General features: G+C 51.0%; 1 protein-coding gene across 3 annotated transcripts; it reads right to left on the bottom strand.

The window, feature by feature from the left end:
• Positions 1 to 587: 587 nt before the first annotated feature.
• TMEM86B (transmembrane protein 86B) lies at positions 588 to 13,067 on the bottom strand. Of its 3 annotated transcripts, none has more exons than XM_077315696.1 (6): positions 10,720 to 13,067; positions 9,581 to 9,843; positions 6,845 to 7,071; positions 5,613 to 5,692; positions 2,682 to 2,934; positions 588 to 1,536 (listed from the first exon to the last, which is right to left on the bottom strand). In XM_077315696.1, exons 3-6 carry the CDS (start codon positions 6,879 to 6,881, stop codon positions 1,139 to 1,141), a joined length of 768 nt encoding a protein of 255 aa, XP_077171811.1. In that variant the 5' UTR covers positions 6,882 to 7,071; positions 9,581 to 9,843; positions 10,720 to 13,067; the 3' UTR covers positions 588 to 1,138. The 3 variants fall into 3 exon arrangements, with proteins under 3 accessions (XP_077171811.1, XP_077171812.1, XP_077171810.1); XM_077315697.1 differs by having other exon boundaries at positions 6,845 to 6,983; XM_077315695.1 differs by lacking the exon at positions 10,720 to 13,067 and having other exon boundaries at positions 5,613 to 5,768; positions 9,581 to 10,709.
• Positions 13,068 to 13,111: the final 44 nt, after the last annotated feature.

Raw genomic sequence — 13,111 nt, 5'->3', positions numbered from 1 at the left:
AGAAATGGAGAGACGTTTAATGGAACCGACCAGGAGAAACGCTAACAAGCCTGGAAATTCAGGCAGGCAGACTGAAGCAATTGGGAAGCTGCTGCCACACTTGCTTGTCCCCCGAACTCCTGGGAATAAGATCCTACTATATATTGCTTTAAGAGCCTCTTGTGGCGCAGAGTGGTCAGGCAGCAGTCATGGAGTCTGAAAGCTCTGCCCATGAGGTTGGGAGTTCGATTCCAGCAGCTGGCTCAAGGTTGACTCAGCCTTCCATCCTTCCGAGGTCGGTAAAATGAGTACCCAGCTTGCTGCTGGGGGGTAAACGGTAATGACTGGGGAAGGCACTGGCAAACCACCCCGTATTGAGTCTGCCACGAAAACGCTGGAGGGCGTCACCCCAAGGGTCAGACATGACCAGGTGCTTGCACAGGGGATACCTTTACCTTTACCTTATATATTCCTTTTCAAGAATTTCCTCTTGAACGACGGTGTTAAGGTTGCTACTAATACCGGCCCTGTATGAAAATCTAAAAAAAAAAACGCCTTTGCAATATTTCTAGTTGATTTCCCACTGAAGAAAATACATCTCAGAATGCTTAATAACCGGCCGGCGGTTCTGGCAGACTTTATTTTTGGAATAAAAGAGGACTGTGCTTATTGACATGGCCTGTTTGTCTGTTTCCTGGATTGTTTGCTTCCTGCGAGTCCGACAAGTCATCTTCTCTGTTAACTTCACCTGGTGATCCCTCCATTATGACAACTGAGTGATCTTCCAACAATAGAGCTCAACTCCCCGGGAGGAAATGGCTGAGGCTGGAAGGCAGACTCAATCGTATGACATTCTGCTGAGGTCCCTCTCCATCCTTCCTCCCCAAATCTCCAGGGATTTCCAAACTCAGAGCTGGCAATCCTGACGTAACCGTGGCTTAATGTTGACTTGGCAGATACTTCAACAGAAAATCGGTGGAGACAGAAAAGTAAAGGAAGGCCTCGGCGTTACGGAGGGCCCCAGTCCTGAGGTATATTTGTCCGCACAATCTGGAAGTGGATCAATCGGTGTGGAAGAACTTGGAAAGCTGAGAGGGAGGGACGCGCTGAGCAGAGAAGTGGTGAGGCGGGCGTCTTCGGATCCCGCCCAGCCTAGCTCTCAGCTCCTCTTCTGGTGATTATTCTGAGCCGCCACCGAAACGGCGATGAGGGCCTGGGCGGAGTAGTAGGTGCTCATGATCAGGAGGCGCGCAAGAGGCAGCGGAGCGCAGAACTTGTCGAGAGCCACGAAGGCATCGGACACGAGGAAGAGGAGGCTGCCGAGGGAGGTGGTCAGCGGGCAGGCGGGCCGAGACAGCGCCCGCCACGCCATGGCACAGAGCAGGACGCCGTAGGCCCCCACAGCCCAGATGTACAGGCCCGTCAAGCAGGGCAGCAGGAGGCACACGTAAACGGAAGCCCACAGCCCTGCGAGGAGGAGCAAAGTGAGGGGCCGGAGGGGGCGCAGGCCGAAGGCCGAAATGTAGAAGACGTGGCATACGGCAAAGGCGGCCATTCCTGCGAAGAAGGAAACATGGGTCAGGGGAAGCGCGTGGCTTTCTGAGCTGTGCCCTGTTTTGATTCAATGGAGGCTTTACGAAAAGACACACACACACATGTGCGCTGCGGCTTGTACAGAAATGAAAAATCACGTGCCCGCAATGCCACTGAATCAATTTCACACTCATCTTGTTATTTCTCTGAGAACTAGGCATGCCAGACTCCAGGTGGGACCTGGAGATCCCCCGGAATTATAGGCCAGCTCCAGACTTCAGAGGTCAATTCCCTTGGAGAAAATTTATGTTTTGGAGGCCTCTTTCCTCCCTGGCCTCCACCCCCCAAATCTCTAGAGGGTTTCCCAGTCTGGAGCTGGCAACCTTAGCCCCCACTGCGGTCCTCCCCCAGCTCCACCCCCAAAATCTCCAGGTAATTCCCAACCCAGAGTTGGCAGCCCTATCAAGAGTTAGGAGAACGAAGCCAACGGCCTTCAGCAATTGGAATGGCTCAGAGAACCCGACCGTGTATATATCCTCCTCAGCTACGTTATGTAAATGCAGAGAAGGCTCCGCTCAAATGCTTCTCTAGTCAAGGTGAACTGAGGCCTCCTTGCATCCATTATTATACTGGGGCATAAATTAGGCTTTACTGTACTCCGTCCAATTTGTGTGGTGTTTGCACCCTCGTGTGGCAAAAAGCGGTATTTGTTGTCCCAGACCAGAAGAGTCACACGAAGGGCATGAATTCTTGCCACAAATGCGGAGCGTGGGCCGGGAGGAAACGGACTCAAAGGGCCGGTCCGTGAGGCCTGCAAACATCACACAGGAGAGCTTTTTTCCTGAGTCGCTTGATATCAGGTTCGAAGGCAAAAGGGAATCCGCAAATTTTGCTGCTATCTTTAAAAAGCGCCAGGGAAAAGGCATCCCCCCACCCCATCCTTCTGTGCCTGTTTTTGATACTTGCTGTTCCTCGACCACATTCGCAAAAATAATTCACACACTAACATTCCCCAACTCCCAAACCTGTCACCAGGTGGCCAGGCGCAGTCTGGCTGCCTTCCCAGCCACCAAACCTGGAAGCAGCCTGGACTAAGCTCCACCCACGGGCCCCGATCCCAGGCAGCTTCTCCCTCCCCGCCTTGGGCAGGCTCCTCTCGAGTCACGTACCTGAGACAAAAAGCTTAGGCCACACCAGACAGAGGTCCCCCACGGCCGAGAAGAGCAGCCCGAGAAATATCCGCTGGGCGTAGGGCTTCCAGAGCTGCTTGCTGTAAGACTGGACGAACACGAAGAACGCCAGGGAAAGAGTCGGGAGGCATTTGACAAGGGTGCTGAGCATGCTGGGCTCGGGCAGCAGCAGGGCAAAATACACAACGCAGGAGATCAGGAAAGGGAGCATTTTCAGCAGCAGGCTCCTTGTCTGGGGAGGCAACATGGGAGGTGTTAAAAATAAGCGTGGGGCTTCGGCTGCGCTTTTATCTGTTGCTGCTGCTTCCTAAGGAAAAGGGGAACCAACAGGGACTGAGGAACCTCACGGCTGCAGGGTCGGACGAGTCCCCTTTTCAGCCATTTGGCTCCCTGTTAGCTTCAGAGGCACAGAATCCTAGAACCCTAGAGTTGGAAGGGACCTCCTGGGTCATCTAGTCCAACCCCCTGCACTATGCAGGACACTCACAACCCTATTGCTCATCCACTGTAACCTGCCACCCCCTTGAGCCTCAGGATTGTGTTCAGGCTGCACCAACCGGCTGGTTGTATTCCCTCTGTTCAATGCTTTGGCAAGAGTCCCAGGATGAAGGCGTAGGATCTGCAGGATCCAAGGGCATCGTTCAACACAAAGGCCCCTTTCCCATGCCTTTGCAATCTCTTATAAACTGTGAGTTGGCCTTTTTCTTCCATTGCAGAAACTCTCCGGAGACTGGGCAGGAAGCGCAGTTTCATGGACATATTAACTTTAGGATGCTCCTTTGCTGCCCAAGGACTCATACTCGAATGGGACAGGCCCTTCCCGCTCCCATCAAGAGCAGCAGTCAGAGGGGAACAACTCGTTGTGTTACATCACAATCGTTTTCCACCCTGTTTTGTAGGCCTGAGTGGCCTACAGCTGCAATTTCCTTCTTCCTTCCTCTGTGCCGCTGGACTGCTTCCTCCGGATTTTACTTTATAATTGGTCACTGACACATCTCTAAAATGCTGTAGCAATGTCAAACAACGCTTAAAAAAAAAAAAAAAAGCCACCCCCACATGGTAGAAACATTTCATAAAGGGAGCTTCCAGTGCCTGAGATGGAATTCACGTGGGATTAGCTAGCCTTTCTCAACTTTTTGTACCATTGAGAAACTCCTGAAACATTTGTCAGGCTTCGAAAAGCCCCAGAAGTGACACCGATGGTGCAGAATAAGGTTGGGAAGCAGAGCTGTGGATGCGCCCACTTTGGGCCCCTCCCCTACCCTTCCCATCCCCCTTCCCCTTCCCATCCCCCCCCAGGCCCATCACTGGCCATTTGGGGAGGGCTGACATGACCATACAAGGTCATAGGTAAAGGTAAAGGTATCCCCTGTGCAAGCACTGGGTCACGTCTGACCCTTGGGGTGATGCCCTCCAGCGTTTTCATGGCAGACTCAATACGGGGTGGTTTGCCAGTGCCTTCCCCAGTCATTACCGTTTACCCCCCAGCAAGCAGCTGGGTACCCATTTTACCGACCTCGGAAGGATGGAAGGCTGAGTCAGCCTTGAGCCGGTCATATCACCTGATAAATGTTTAACAAATTTAAAAACTATATAAAAATGAATGAACTCCGACCCATTCTGGAAACCCCTCCAGGGCCACCAAGAAACCCCAGGGTTTCCCGAAAGCCTGGATTAGGCACTATCAGAGCTGGCCTCAGAAGGGAACAGGGGTATGATTCGTTACAGGCACTAGTAGTCCCTCCTTCGAAGTTTTAATACACCAATTATTACTCATCCAGCCTTACTAATCCTCCAGCAAGACAGACAACCCCAAGTGAACGTGGCTGAAAAAGCGGGCTCTGACTCACAAATTTTACGCCACGGGAAATTAATTAATCTTTAAGGTGTCACACATCGATTTGGCGACAGTGGGATCCGCCATTTAAGAGAGCGCCAGCTGCCATCGATGACATAGTTGGAGAGATCTCCACACTTGCGTGAAATCGTGTATTGCTTCTCAGCTCTCCCCCACCCAACCCCAATCATTGTGCTGAAAGAAAGATTCCCTGCTCTCTGAAAGGCATCCAGGCTTCCCTGGAGAGGAACGGATCCAAGGGTACAGAGGAAAGGGAAGGCGACTGTAAGCCGCTTTGAGCCTCCTTCGGGTAGGGAAAAGCGGCATATAAGAACCAACTCTTCTTCTTCTTCTACAGGCTGCGTGGATTCCACGGGGACTAGGAATGTAGCTGATGTATTATGGGCAAGATGTGTGTTCCGGGTTGGAGGGGAAGAGGGAAGAGTTGGTCGGGAGTTTTGTGTACGTTGTCCCCCTGTCACAGCTACCGCTTTGTCCATGAAGCAAAAGCATAAAGGTCAGCGGAAAGGTGGGCATAGAAGTATTTTAAAGTAAGTAAGAAGAAAAGTTGGGTTTTATACCCTGCTTTTCTCTCCCCGAAGGAGTCTCGGAGCGTCTTACAATCGCCTTCCTTTCCTCTCCCTGCAACAGGCACCCCGTGAGAGAGCTCTTCAAGAAAAGTTCTGTGAGAACAGCAATATCTGGGCTGTGATGAGCCCAAGGTCACCCAGCCGGCTGCCCATGGAGGAGCAGGAAATCAAACCCAGTTTGCCAGATCAGAAGCCAGTTCTCTAAATCAGGGGTAGTCAACCTTTGGTCCTCCAGATGTCCATGGACTACAATTTCCATGAGCCCCTGCCAGCAATTGCTGGCAGGGGCTCATGGGAATTGTAGTCCATGAACATCTGGAGGACCACAGGTTGACTACCCCTGCTCTAAAGCACTCGGGCATCTTTATCGAGGGCAGGAAAAAGCTCAACAGACTGGAAGGCGAATAGAGGTTCTCCAGGAAGAGAGTTTTGATCGGAACTCTGAAGGAGACCCCCCCCCCAGATAGACAAATAGATGCTTACATTGGCTGCAACCTTCCTCCTGTATTGGGCATCTGCCTCCAGGATATCCATGCCTTCCCGCGTCCTTTGCGTTGCCGAGCCTGGAAAGGGAGACCGATGGCTGTCACTCCCGGCACCAGCTTGGACTTTCATCTTCCCCAGAGTACAAGGGGACAGCTGATAAGAGGGCAATCAATACCTGTCACTGACTGTCTCCTCACTTGGTACCAGACTGTCACCGTGCACCGACGTGGAGGAAATCTTCCAGCCCTCCCTCCTCCTGAAAGACTGGGCCTTCTGCAATTCAATTTGCAGTGCTATTCGCGTTCAAATTTACTGTTTAAACCTGCAGGTTCTTCTCCGTTCCAGTAGATGCCCAGCTTGGATCGTGACCGTGATGTGCTTGGAGAACCCCTTCTGGTTTTCCGAGCCGTAGCATTTCAAAGCGGAAGATGCTATTTGGGGAAGCCTGTTCGTTCCTTGGAATACAGGTGGGTTTCTCCCACAGGCCAAACACAGCCTGGGACAGGCTCCAGGGAAATTTGGCAAGAGTGGTTTAAGGATTTGTGGGGCCCTAATAGAGTACAATTGTGACGGGAGCAGCCAGACTGAGGCGGAGGGCTCCCCCACAGTGAAAAGGGGTGTCGCTCTGAGTGTCAAAAGAGCGAAAAGGAGGGAGGAGAGAGGCTACGTCCCTGATCCAAGAGGAGGAAGACACCACACAGGGCCTCTGGAAGTACAGGGCCCGTAACACGTGCTACACATGGATAAATCTGGGACTGCCTTTTCCACTACGGCCCCCCAAAAGATCATCTGACCAAATCCTGCTTGGGATCCTCTGCCCCAAAGAGATGAGATCAGCCTCGGCCAGGGCCTTTTCAGTCGTGGCCCCAGCCTGGTGGAACGCTCTGGCAAGAGAAATCCCTGCAGGGCTTTAATGAGTTCCGCAGATCCTGCAGTATGGAGCTGTCCCACCAGGTTTCCAGGGTTGGGGCCTGGACAGGCGGCCAAAAATTGCCAGATTCATTGCCGCAGTCTGAGAGAAGATCGGCCTTCTAAAGAGCTCACTCCCCCCAACTCAAACTAGTTCGAGAGTTATTGTAATAGAATGTTTGATGGGGTTATATGACTTTATTATCTTATTGGTTGTAAACTACGTTGTCTCCCGCCCTGAGCGGTTAAGGAAGGGCAGGCGGGCTGTAAAAATACAGATTCATTCATTTATTCAAGTTAGAGGGGCATTTCAGCCTTACCTGGCTCTTTCCTTCTCTGCTGGGGCAGGCCACTCATCTCTGCGTGGGTGACTCCTTCCTTCGGGCACCGAAGTAAACAAAGACACTCCCGTGGGGCAGATCTCTCTTATCAGTCTGAGGCAGCCGCTGCTGGAAGAGTCTCTCGGGGGAAAAGATACTGCACTTTTACGGAGCCATCAGGGAGGGGACACCTGGCCCCAACTGGCAAAAAGGGTATCGATGAACCTCTTCAACAAGGACGAGTGGGAAGAGAGGAACAGAAGAAGAGAAACCTCGGGATAGACACTGGCCCAGAAGATACAGATCAAGGGGGCAGGTGGGGACAGACACTTGAGTGCTCTATCCTGTGCCAATAGGACCTGGGAAGGAATAGATTTCGCCCTTTGCAAGAGCACTCGTAGTAAACAACGTAGTAAACTACGTTTCCTCACCCTTGAGGAAGGAGGACACCCTGGGCGTGTCTGCCTGTCCCGGAGCAGCCCAAGGGGTGTTGTTTTAGAAGACAAAGTCTGCATCTGCTAACAGCCACCCAATGTGGAGACCAAGGTCCAAGCGCCAACTCAGTGTAGCAGCCCACTCAAAGATGAATCTGTGTCAAAGCAGGACACGATGTACTGCTGACACCCACACCACACGGACGCTAATCCGACCGGCCAGGGTGGTTTCAGAACATTCTTGCATGGATTGGAATGGCGGGAAGCTGCTTGGAGGACATGCTGTAGCTCTCTTGGACTGCCCCCGTTTCTAAAGAAGAGGAGTTGGGTTTTATACCCCGCTTTTCACTGACCGAAGGAATCGCAAGGCGGCTTGCAATCGCCTTCCCTTCCTCTCCCCGTAACAGGCACCCTGGTAGGGAGGTGGGGGCTGACAGAGCCCTGATGCTACTGCTCTGTGAGGACTATCAGGACTGTGACTAGCCCAAGGTCACCCCACCAGCTGCATGCGAAGGAGCGGGAAATCAAACCCGGCTCACCAGATTAGGAGCCACCCCTCTTAACCATGACACCAAGCTGGCTAAAAGCCCTGCACTTTGGGGGCAGGGGTTCCCACAGTGTGATTCCCGAAGGCACCTGCGAAAACATCTTTTCCTGATGGAGCCTCGCAGGGCTTCTGACTGGTGGTGTAATTATAAGGCACCCTGTTAACCCAGGGGTTCTTTAACCTGGCGGCCACAGACCCCCTAAGGCAGGGTTTTCTCAATCGTGGTACTGTACAGTATTGTAAAGGCCCCTCAGTGGTGTGTGTGTGTGGATTTTCAGAATGGCAGCTGGGAAGAGCTCTCCCACCCTGTGCCTGCCGTTCCCAGGTCCAAGCAAAGAGGAAAGAAAAGATGGCTTGATTGTTTTTACATTTCTACCCTTATTGGGGCAAGTTGGCCTGCCCCCTCCCATAGCGGCCCATGATGGGCCCGGAGAGGGTGGAGGGTGTGGCAGCCGAAATCACTTCCTGGTTCCTTGAAGCCCAAATAATATTTCAGTGGTTCCCTCCCCCCCCAGCCAAAAGGTTGAAAGAGACTGCCATAAGGGATCCGTGTCCAGATTTCAGGGGAGAATTATTGTTATCTTCGTTAACCCACAAATTAAAATACAGTGTTTGCTTCAATTACGACCGCCGGCAACAAACCACAGTCCTGTTAGCGGTACCTGTGACTTCGTAACCGACATAAATCAGAGATTTTCACATCGTGTTACAGTCATTGCAGAGCTCTCAAAAATATGGCTTATGCCCAACCCGACTTCGAAAGGATCTGTAGGCTTCGCTAGATGACCAAGAGGCCCCCGTGGCAGAAAAAAGGCTATGGATCCCTGGTTGAACAAGGCTTCTATCTTAGATATGGAAGAGATACTATGAAAGTTCTGCATGAACCCACTTGCTGAAATTCTGCAGTTGGCTGAACCAGTGGGGGAAACTATGTTGAAGCTGTGCCAACTGCTCTGTGCTGAATTCCAAGGCGCCGTCAGGCTCAAAACGGTTGGGGGCCCTTGATCCAGGGATTGGGACCGATCCACGTGGATTATAGTTCCTGAAGTATTACTTGATAATGGATTTGGGGCATCATTGCCCTTCACCAACGGCATGCCCTCCCTCCTGATGTCTCGCTGAGGGACTCGATATGAACTCCCCCACTCTCCTCACGAGTCGCTGAGGGAGGAAGGAAGGATGCCTTGCACGCCCTCAAAATCACTTGCGTGTTTGCCATTCCTAATTACTGCAAGTACTTACTCATTCCAATTACTACCAGCCTAATTGCCTGCCTCCTACGGGGTTAGGCACTGACATTACGAGACAGGTTAAAGAATTCCAAGCAGCTTTGCTCCAAGTTAAAATCCCTTCTGGCAAAAACCTTACGGGTTTCCTGGTAAATCTTTAGGGAAGCTCTCCTCCATGGAAAGACCTCTCCTGTTTGTGTATTTCTTGGCTCAAATTGCACCCTGCTTTTCTCCCAAAGGGGCTCGTGTTGTTCGACCTCTCCTGAGGTAAGTTAAGCAGCCAAGGTCACCAAGCAAGTCTCCACGGAGAGTCGCCTACATCCTAGTCCAGCTCTACACTACCCCACACTGGCTCCCACTGTTAGAACGGGTACAGTCAAGGATGGGCTGATTCACAGAACATTTTAATTCCAGCCCGTAAATGAGATTGCCCAGTTCCATTCACGTGACTCACGTGATGTATAAGGAGATTCCCAAACCTTTTATTAAGGACAAAGAGCTGATATCAACACTCAGATTCTCTTACCTTGAACGTGAAAGATTTGTTTTTCAGCTGCCCTTCTTCCCCAGGGAACTTATACGGGTCCCCTTTCTTCAACCCGGTGAGGTTGGGGAGGCTGAGGGACGGTGACGAAGGTCAACCAGTGAGGTTCACATCAGAGGTATCATCGGGTCCTGAATCTCCTGACTTTCAGTGCAGCACTGTCTCTGGGGTTGCTATCAAACTAGACGGCAAACAGCACTGCTTCTTTAACATCGATAATATAGATCTCCTCAGCTCCTTCCTGGCTATATTTTAATTCCAAACAAACGCATGAATTTTTAATGCCATGACCCAGAACAGGGGAGTTCTTAGCAGGCCTAGAAGAAAACATCATTTCTCAACGGCGGCCTTTCACCTGTTACTACCTGGTGTTGCTGGCCCTGGAAACGTTAACATTGTGGGATAAGCTTCCCCAAGCCTTCCCAAATTAAACTCAGGCTTTCCTTGAGCTCAGCATTATCTTTATCTAAGTGGAACAGAGATAGCACCTTACCACTGAGTGGCTGCCTAGCCAAACTTGGAGATGCCTCTTGAAAAGAGGGCAAGGTACTTGACCTCAAGCTGCTGTCCCTGCTTATTTAGGAGTTGAAATAGGGACTCTGCAGCAGACCCGTCCTTCTCTGGCTCTCTTTTTATCCTGATCACCACTCCCAAATCTCAAGGAATTTCCCAAGTCGGAGGTGGCAGCTACAAATAATTTTAAGATTCCCGTTGCTTCTGACAAACTGCTTCCATAGACACCCAGACTATTCAGAATCTGGGACGGATGCAGAATGCAGCTGCCGGGAGAATATTTCTATTGGGTTTCAGCTGAACTGGCTGCCGTCTCGTTCCTGGATCTGAAACCACCTGCGGTCTCAGCCGGCATTACTCCAAAATTCGATTTTGAACCGGAGGTGTCACGATACTGACTGTTAAACCCCCAAGCAGTCTGGGACCACCTCAAACATAACTAACGTGCTTTGCAGTAGAGCCAATAGTACCTCCATGGGCCAATTTAAGTTTGCCGACACCGGGAGTTTTTCATCCTCCACATTCCCATAATCCGCTCAACCCGCAATTCAGTTAAAAATCGCTTAGCAAGTTCCAGACTTGAAAAATCCATGCCGGCCTCTACGTACCGCTGCAATCTTTTCGACTTGCTTTCCGACCAGTCAGGTTTGTGGTGTAACGTTTTCCCGGCCATCACAAATTAATTAGCTTGTCGTCTCCAAGGTCGACCTTGTTCCCATTTTTGGAAGATCAGGACATCAGTCATCCACCTCCAGTTTTGTACCGCCTTACCTATCCTGCCTAGGGTTGCCTGGTGCGGCCATGGGAGATGGGGGGAGGTGGTGGATCTTCGCCGTGTGACGATACCACTTCTAGTGTCACCCAGAAGTGTCACACGGCAACAGGGTGACACACAAGTGCTACAGCACCGCCCAAGGTTCTGCTGGAAGCGACATCATTGCCCAGCGAAGAATGCCGCCACACCCCATTTTGCTGGGCCGATTCCGCCCACTGACCGTGTGAGCAGCAGCAGGCATCCACAACAATTACCGGAGTAACGGTGGGCCACTGGTAAATTCTCCCAGATGTCTCAAAGTCAAAGCTTCTGAGAGTACTTCTGCTACTCCCATTTGCATCTTAGGATGCAGCAAACCAGGCCTTGAAGATTTGAACTCCTTGAAGATGAGCAAATATTCTCTGCTGAACTTCTGATCAGTCCTGAGCAGCACTCGTCCTGCCCCTTCGCTTTAGGTCGATCCTGCATTGAGGAGGAAGGGTCGGACTAGGTGGTCCAACTCTATGATTCCAACTCTATGATTCCATGATTCTTCTTGGTCCCCCTTGGGGACAAGATGTTGGCAAAAGAGCAAGCCAAATAGCTCCATGTTTTCTTTGTCGCTTATTCACATTTCACCATTCCCCACTGCGCAGCGGTTCCCCAATTTCCTTCCTTTTTTAGTCAAGTTGCTTATAAACGGCCTTTCTTGCTAAGGATCAAGGTGATTTAGATGGTGTTAAGTCAAGGCAGTTAAGAGGAAGGGATAGCCAGAGGAAGCAGCGTCACAGGATCGAGATGCCGAAATTAAAACAAAGTAAAAAAAAAAATCTGAAACAAAGCATTAAGTATTACGACGACAGATAGAAAAGTACAGAAATTACACAGTAGGAAAATATAGAACATCGACGGAGAGCACGCACTATGCACAGCAATATAGCCCCATCTCTTTCCCTTCTGGGATCATTTCCAACTGGGTCAAAGCATCGTTGTCATTGCAGAAATGCCCTCCTGAATAATTCGGTGTTGCGTAATCAGAACCTTCCTGACCTCCTTGAGCAGAACATTCCATCCATGCAAAACAGAGGAGGGCACATGTGTAAGCAGTTGCTGGGTTGGCCCATTTGCAAATTGGCACTTGCAGAAGGCCCTGCTCAGATGAGTGAGGAGCTTAGGAGAACAGGCAGTCCCGTGGACAAGAGTCCAAAGCGTTTTTGCGGCTGACAGTCAGCACCTTCAACTCAACCTGCTAACCAATGGGCAGCCAACTGCAAGACTGCCAGGAGGGGGTTAACATGCATGCTCTGTCAAGCTCAAGATAATAACAAGCTGCAGCATTCCGTGCTGACTGGAATCCCCGAGGGCTTTGAGGGGAAACCTGGACAGAGTCCATTACAGAAGTCTCATCTTCACATTACTGAGACATGGATCCAGGAGGTCAGATTGGCCATGTCAACATGGGCGCCATCTTCCAGGCTGAACTAAATTGGGAGCATGTGGGGGTTTTGCAGCTACATCCACTTGCATCTCTGGCAAAGAGGTGAGATGGCCTTCAAGAACTCTGCCTTCCCGATCGTTACCTTGGTCTCGTCAAGATTTAGTTTAAATTCGGTTACTCTTAGCCAGAGGACAGCAGACGTTCTGGACCTCTACCACAGAGCCAGGAGATTTGCAAAAGGAGACACTGTGGTGTGTCTCATCCGCCAACTCCAAAGGATTTGTCTTAAGGGCTTTACGGAGAGGTTGAATAGAATGGGGGACAGGACTACACCCTGCGGAAACCTGCAGGACAGGTCCCATACCAATAATTAGGCCGAGCTCCATCTGTGAGGAATTATTCGCAACAGCCCAGAGCACAACCACGGACCGGATGGACTGTTGATCTGATACAGCAGGGCTGTCCTTCTTATACCTACTTCCATCTCCCAAGGCCTCAACAGACTGGCACGGTCCACTGTGACTTCATCACGGTATCAAAGGCTACAGATAAATCCAACAGGAGTGACACGGAAGCACAGCCTGTCTATATACAGAGGGAGGTTACCTACCAAAGCCGTGAGGGCCGGGGTCCGTCCTGTAGCCCACCTCAAGGGGATCCAGAGCAGGTGAATGATACAAGACCAACCTGGACTGAGTCAGTTACTCCTTTGACAATCGCTTTGCTCCGAAAAGGACAGCAAGCACCTGAGAGATAACTGGCCACGTTATTTCTCTGCAGGGATGGTTTTTAAAAGTAGCGGAAGGCC

The sequence above is a fragment of the Paroedura picta genome, chromosome 16 (assembly GCF_049243985.1).
Source record: "Paroedura picta isolate Pp20150507F chromosome 16, Ppicta_v3.0, whole genome shotgun sequence".
NCBI classification, from domain to species: domain Eukaryota; kingdom Metazoa; phylum Chordata; class Lepidosauria; order Squamata; family Gekkonidae; genus Paroedura; species Paroedura picta.
This window is presented reverse-complemented; position numbering and strand designations above follow the sequence as displayed.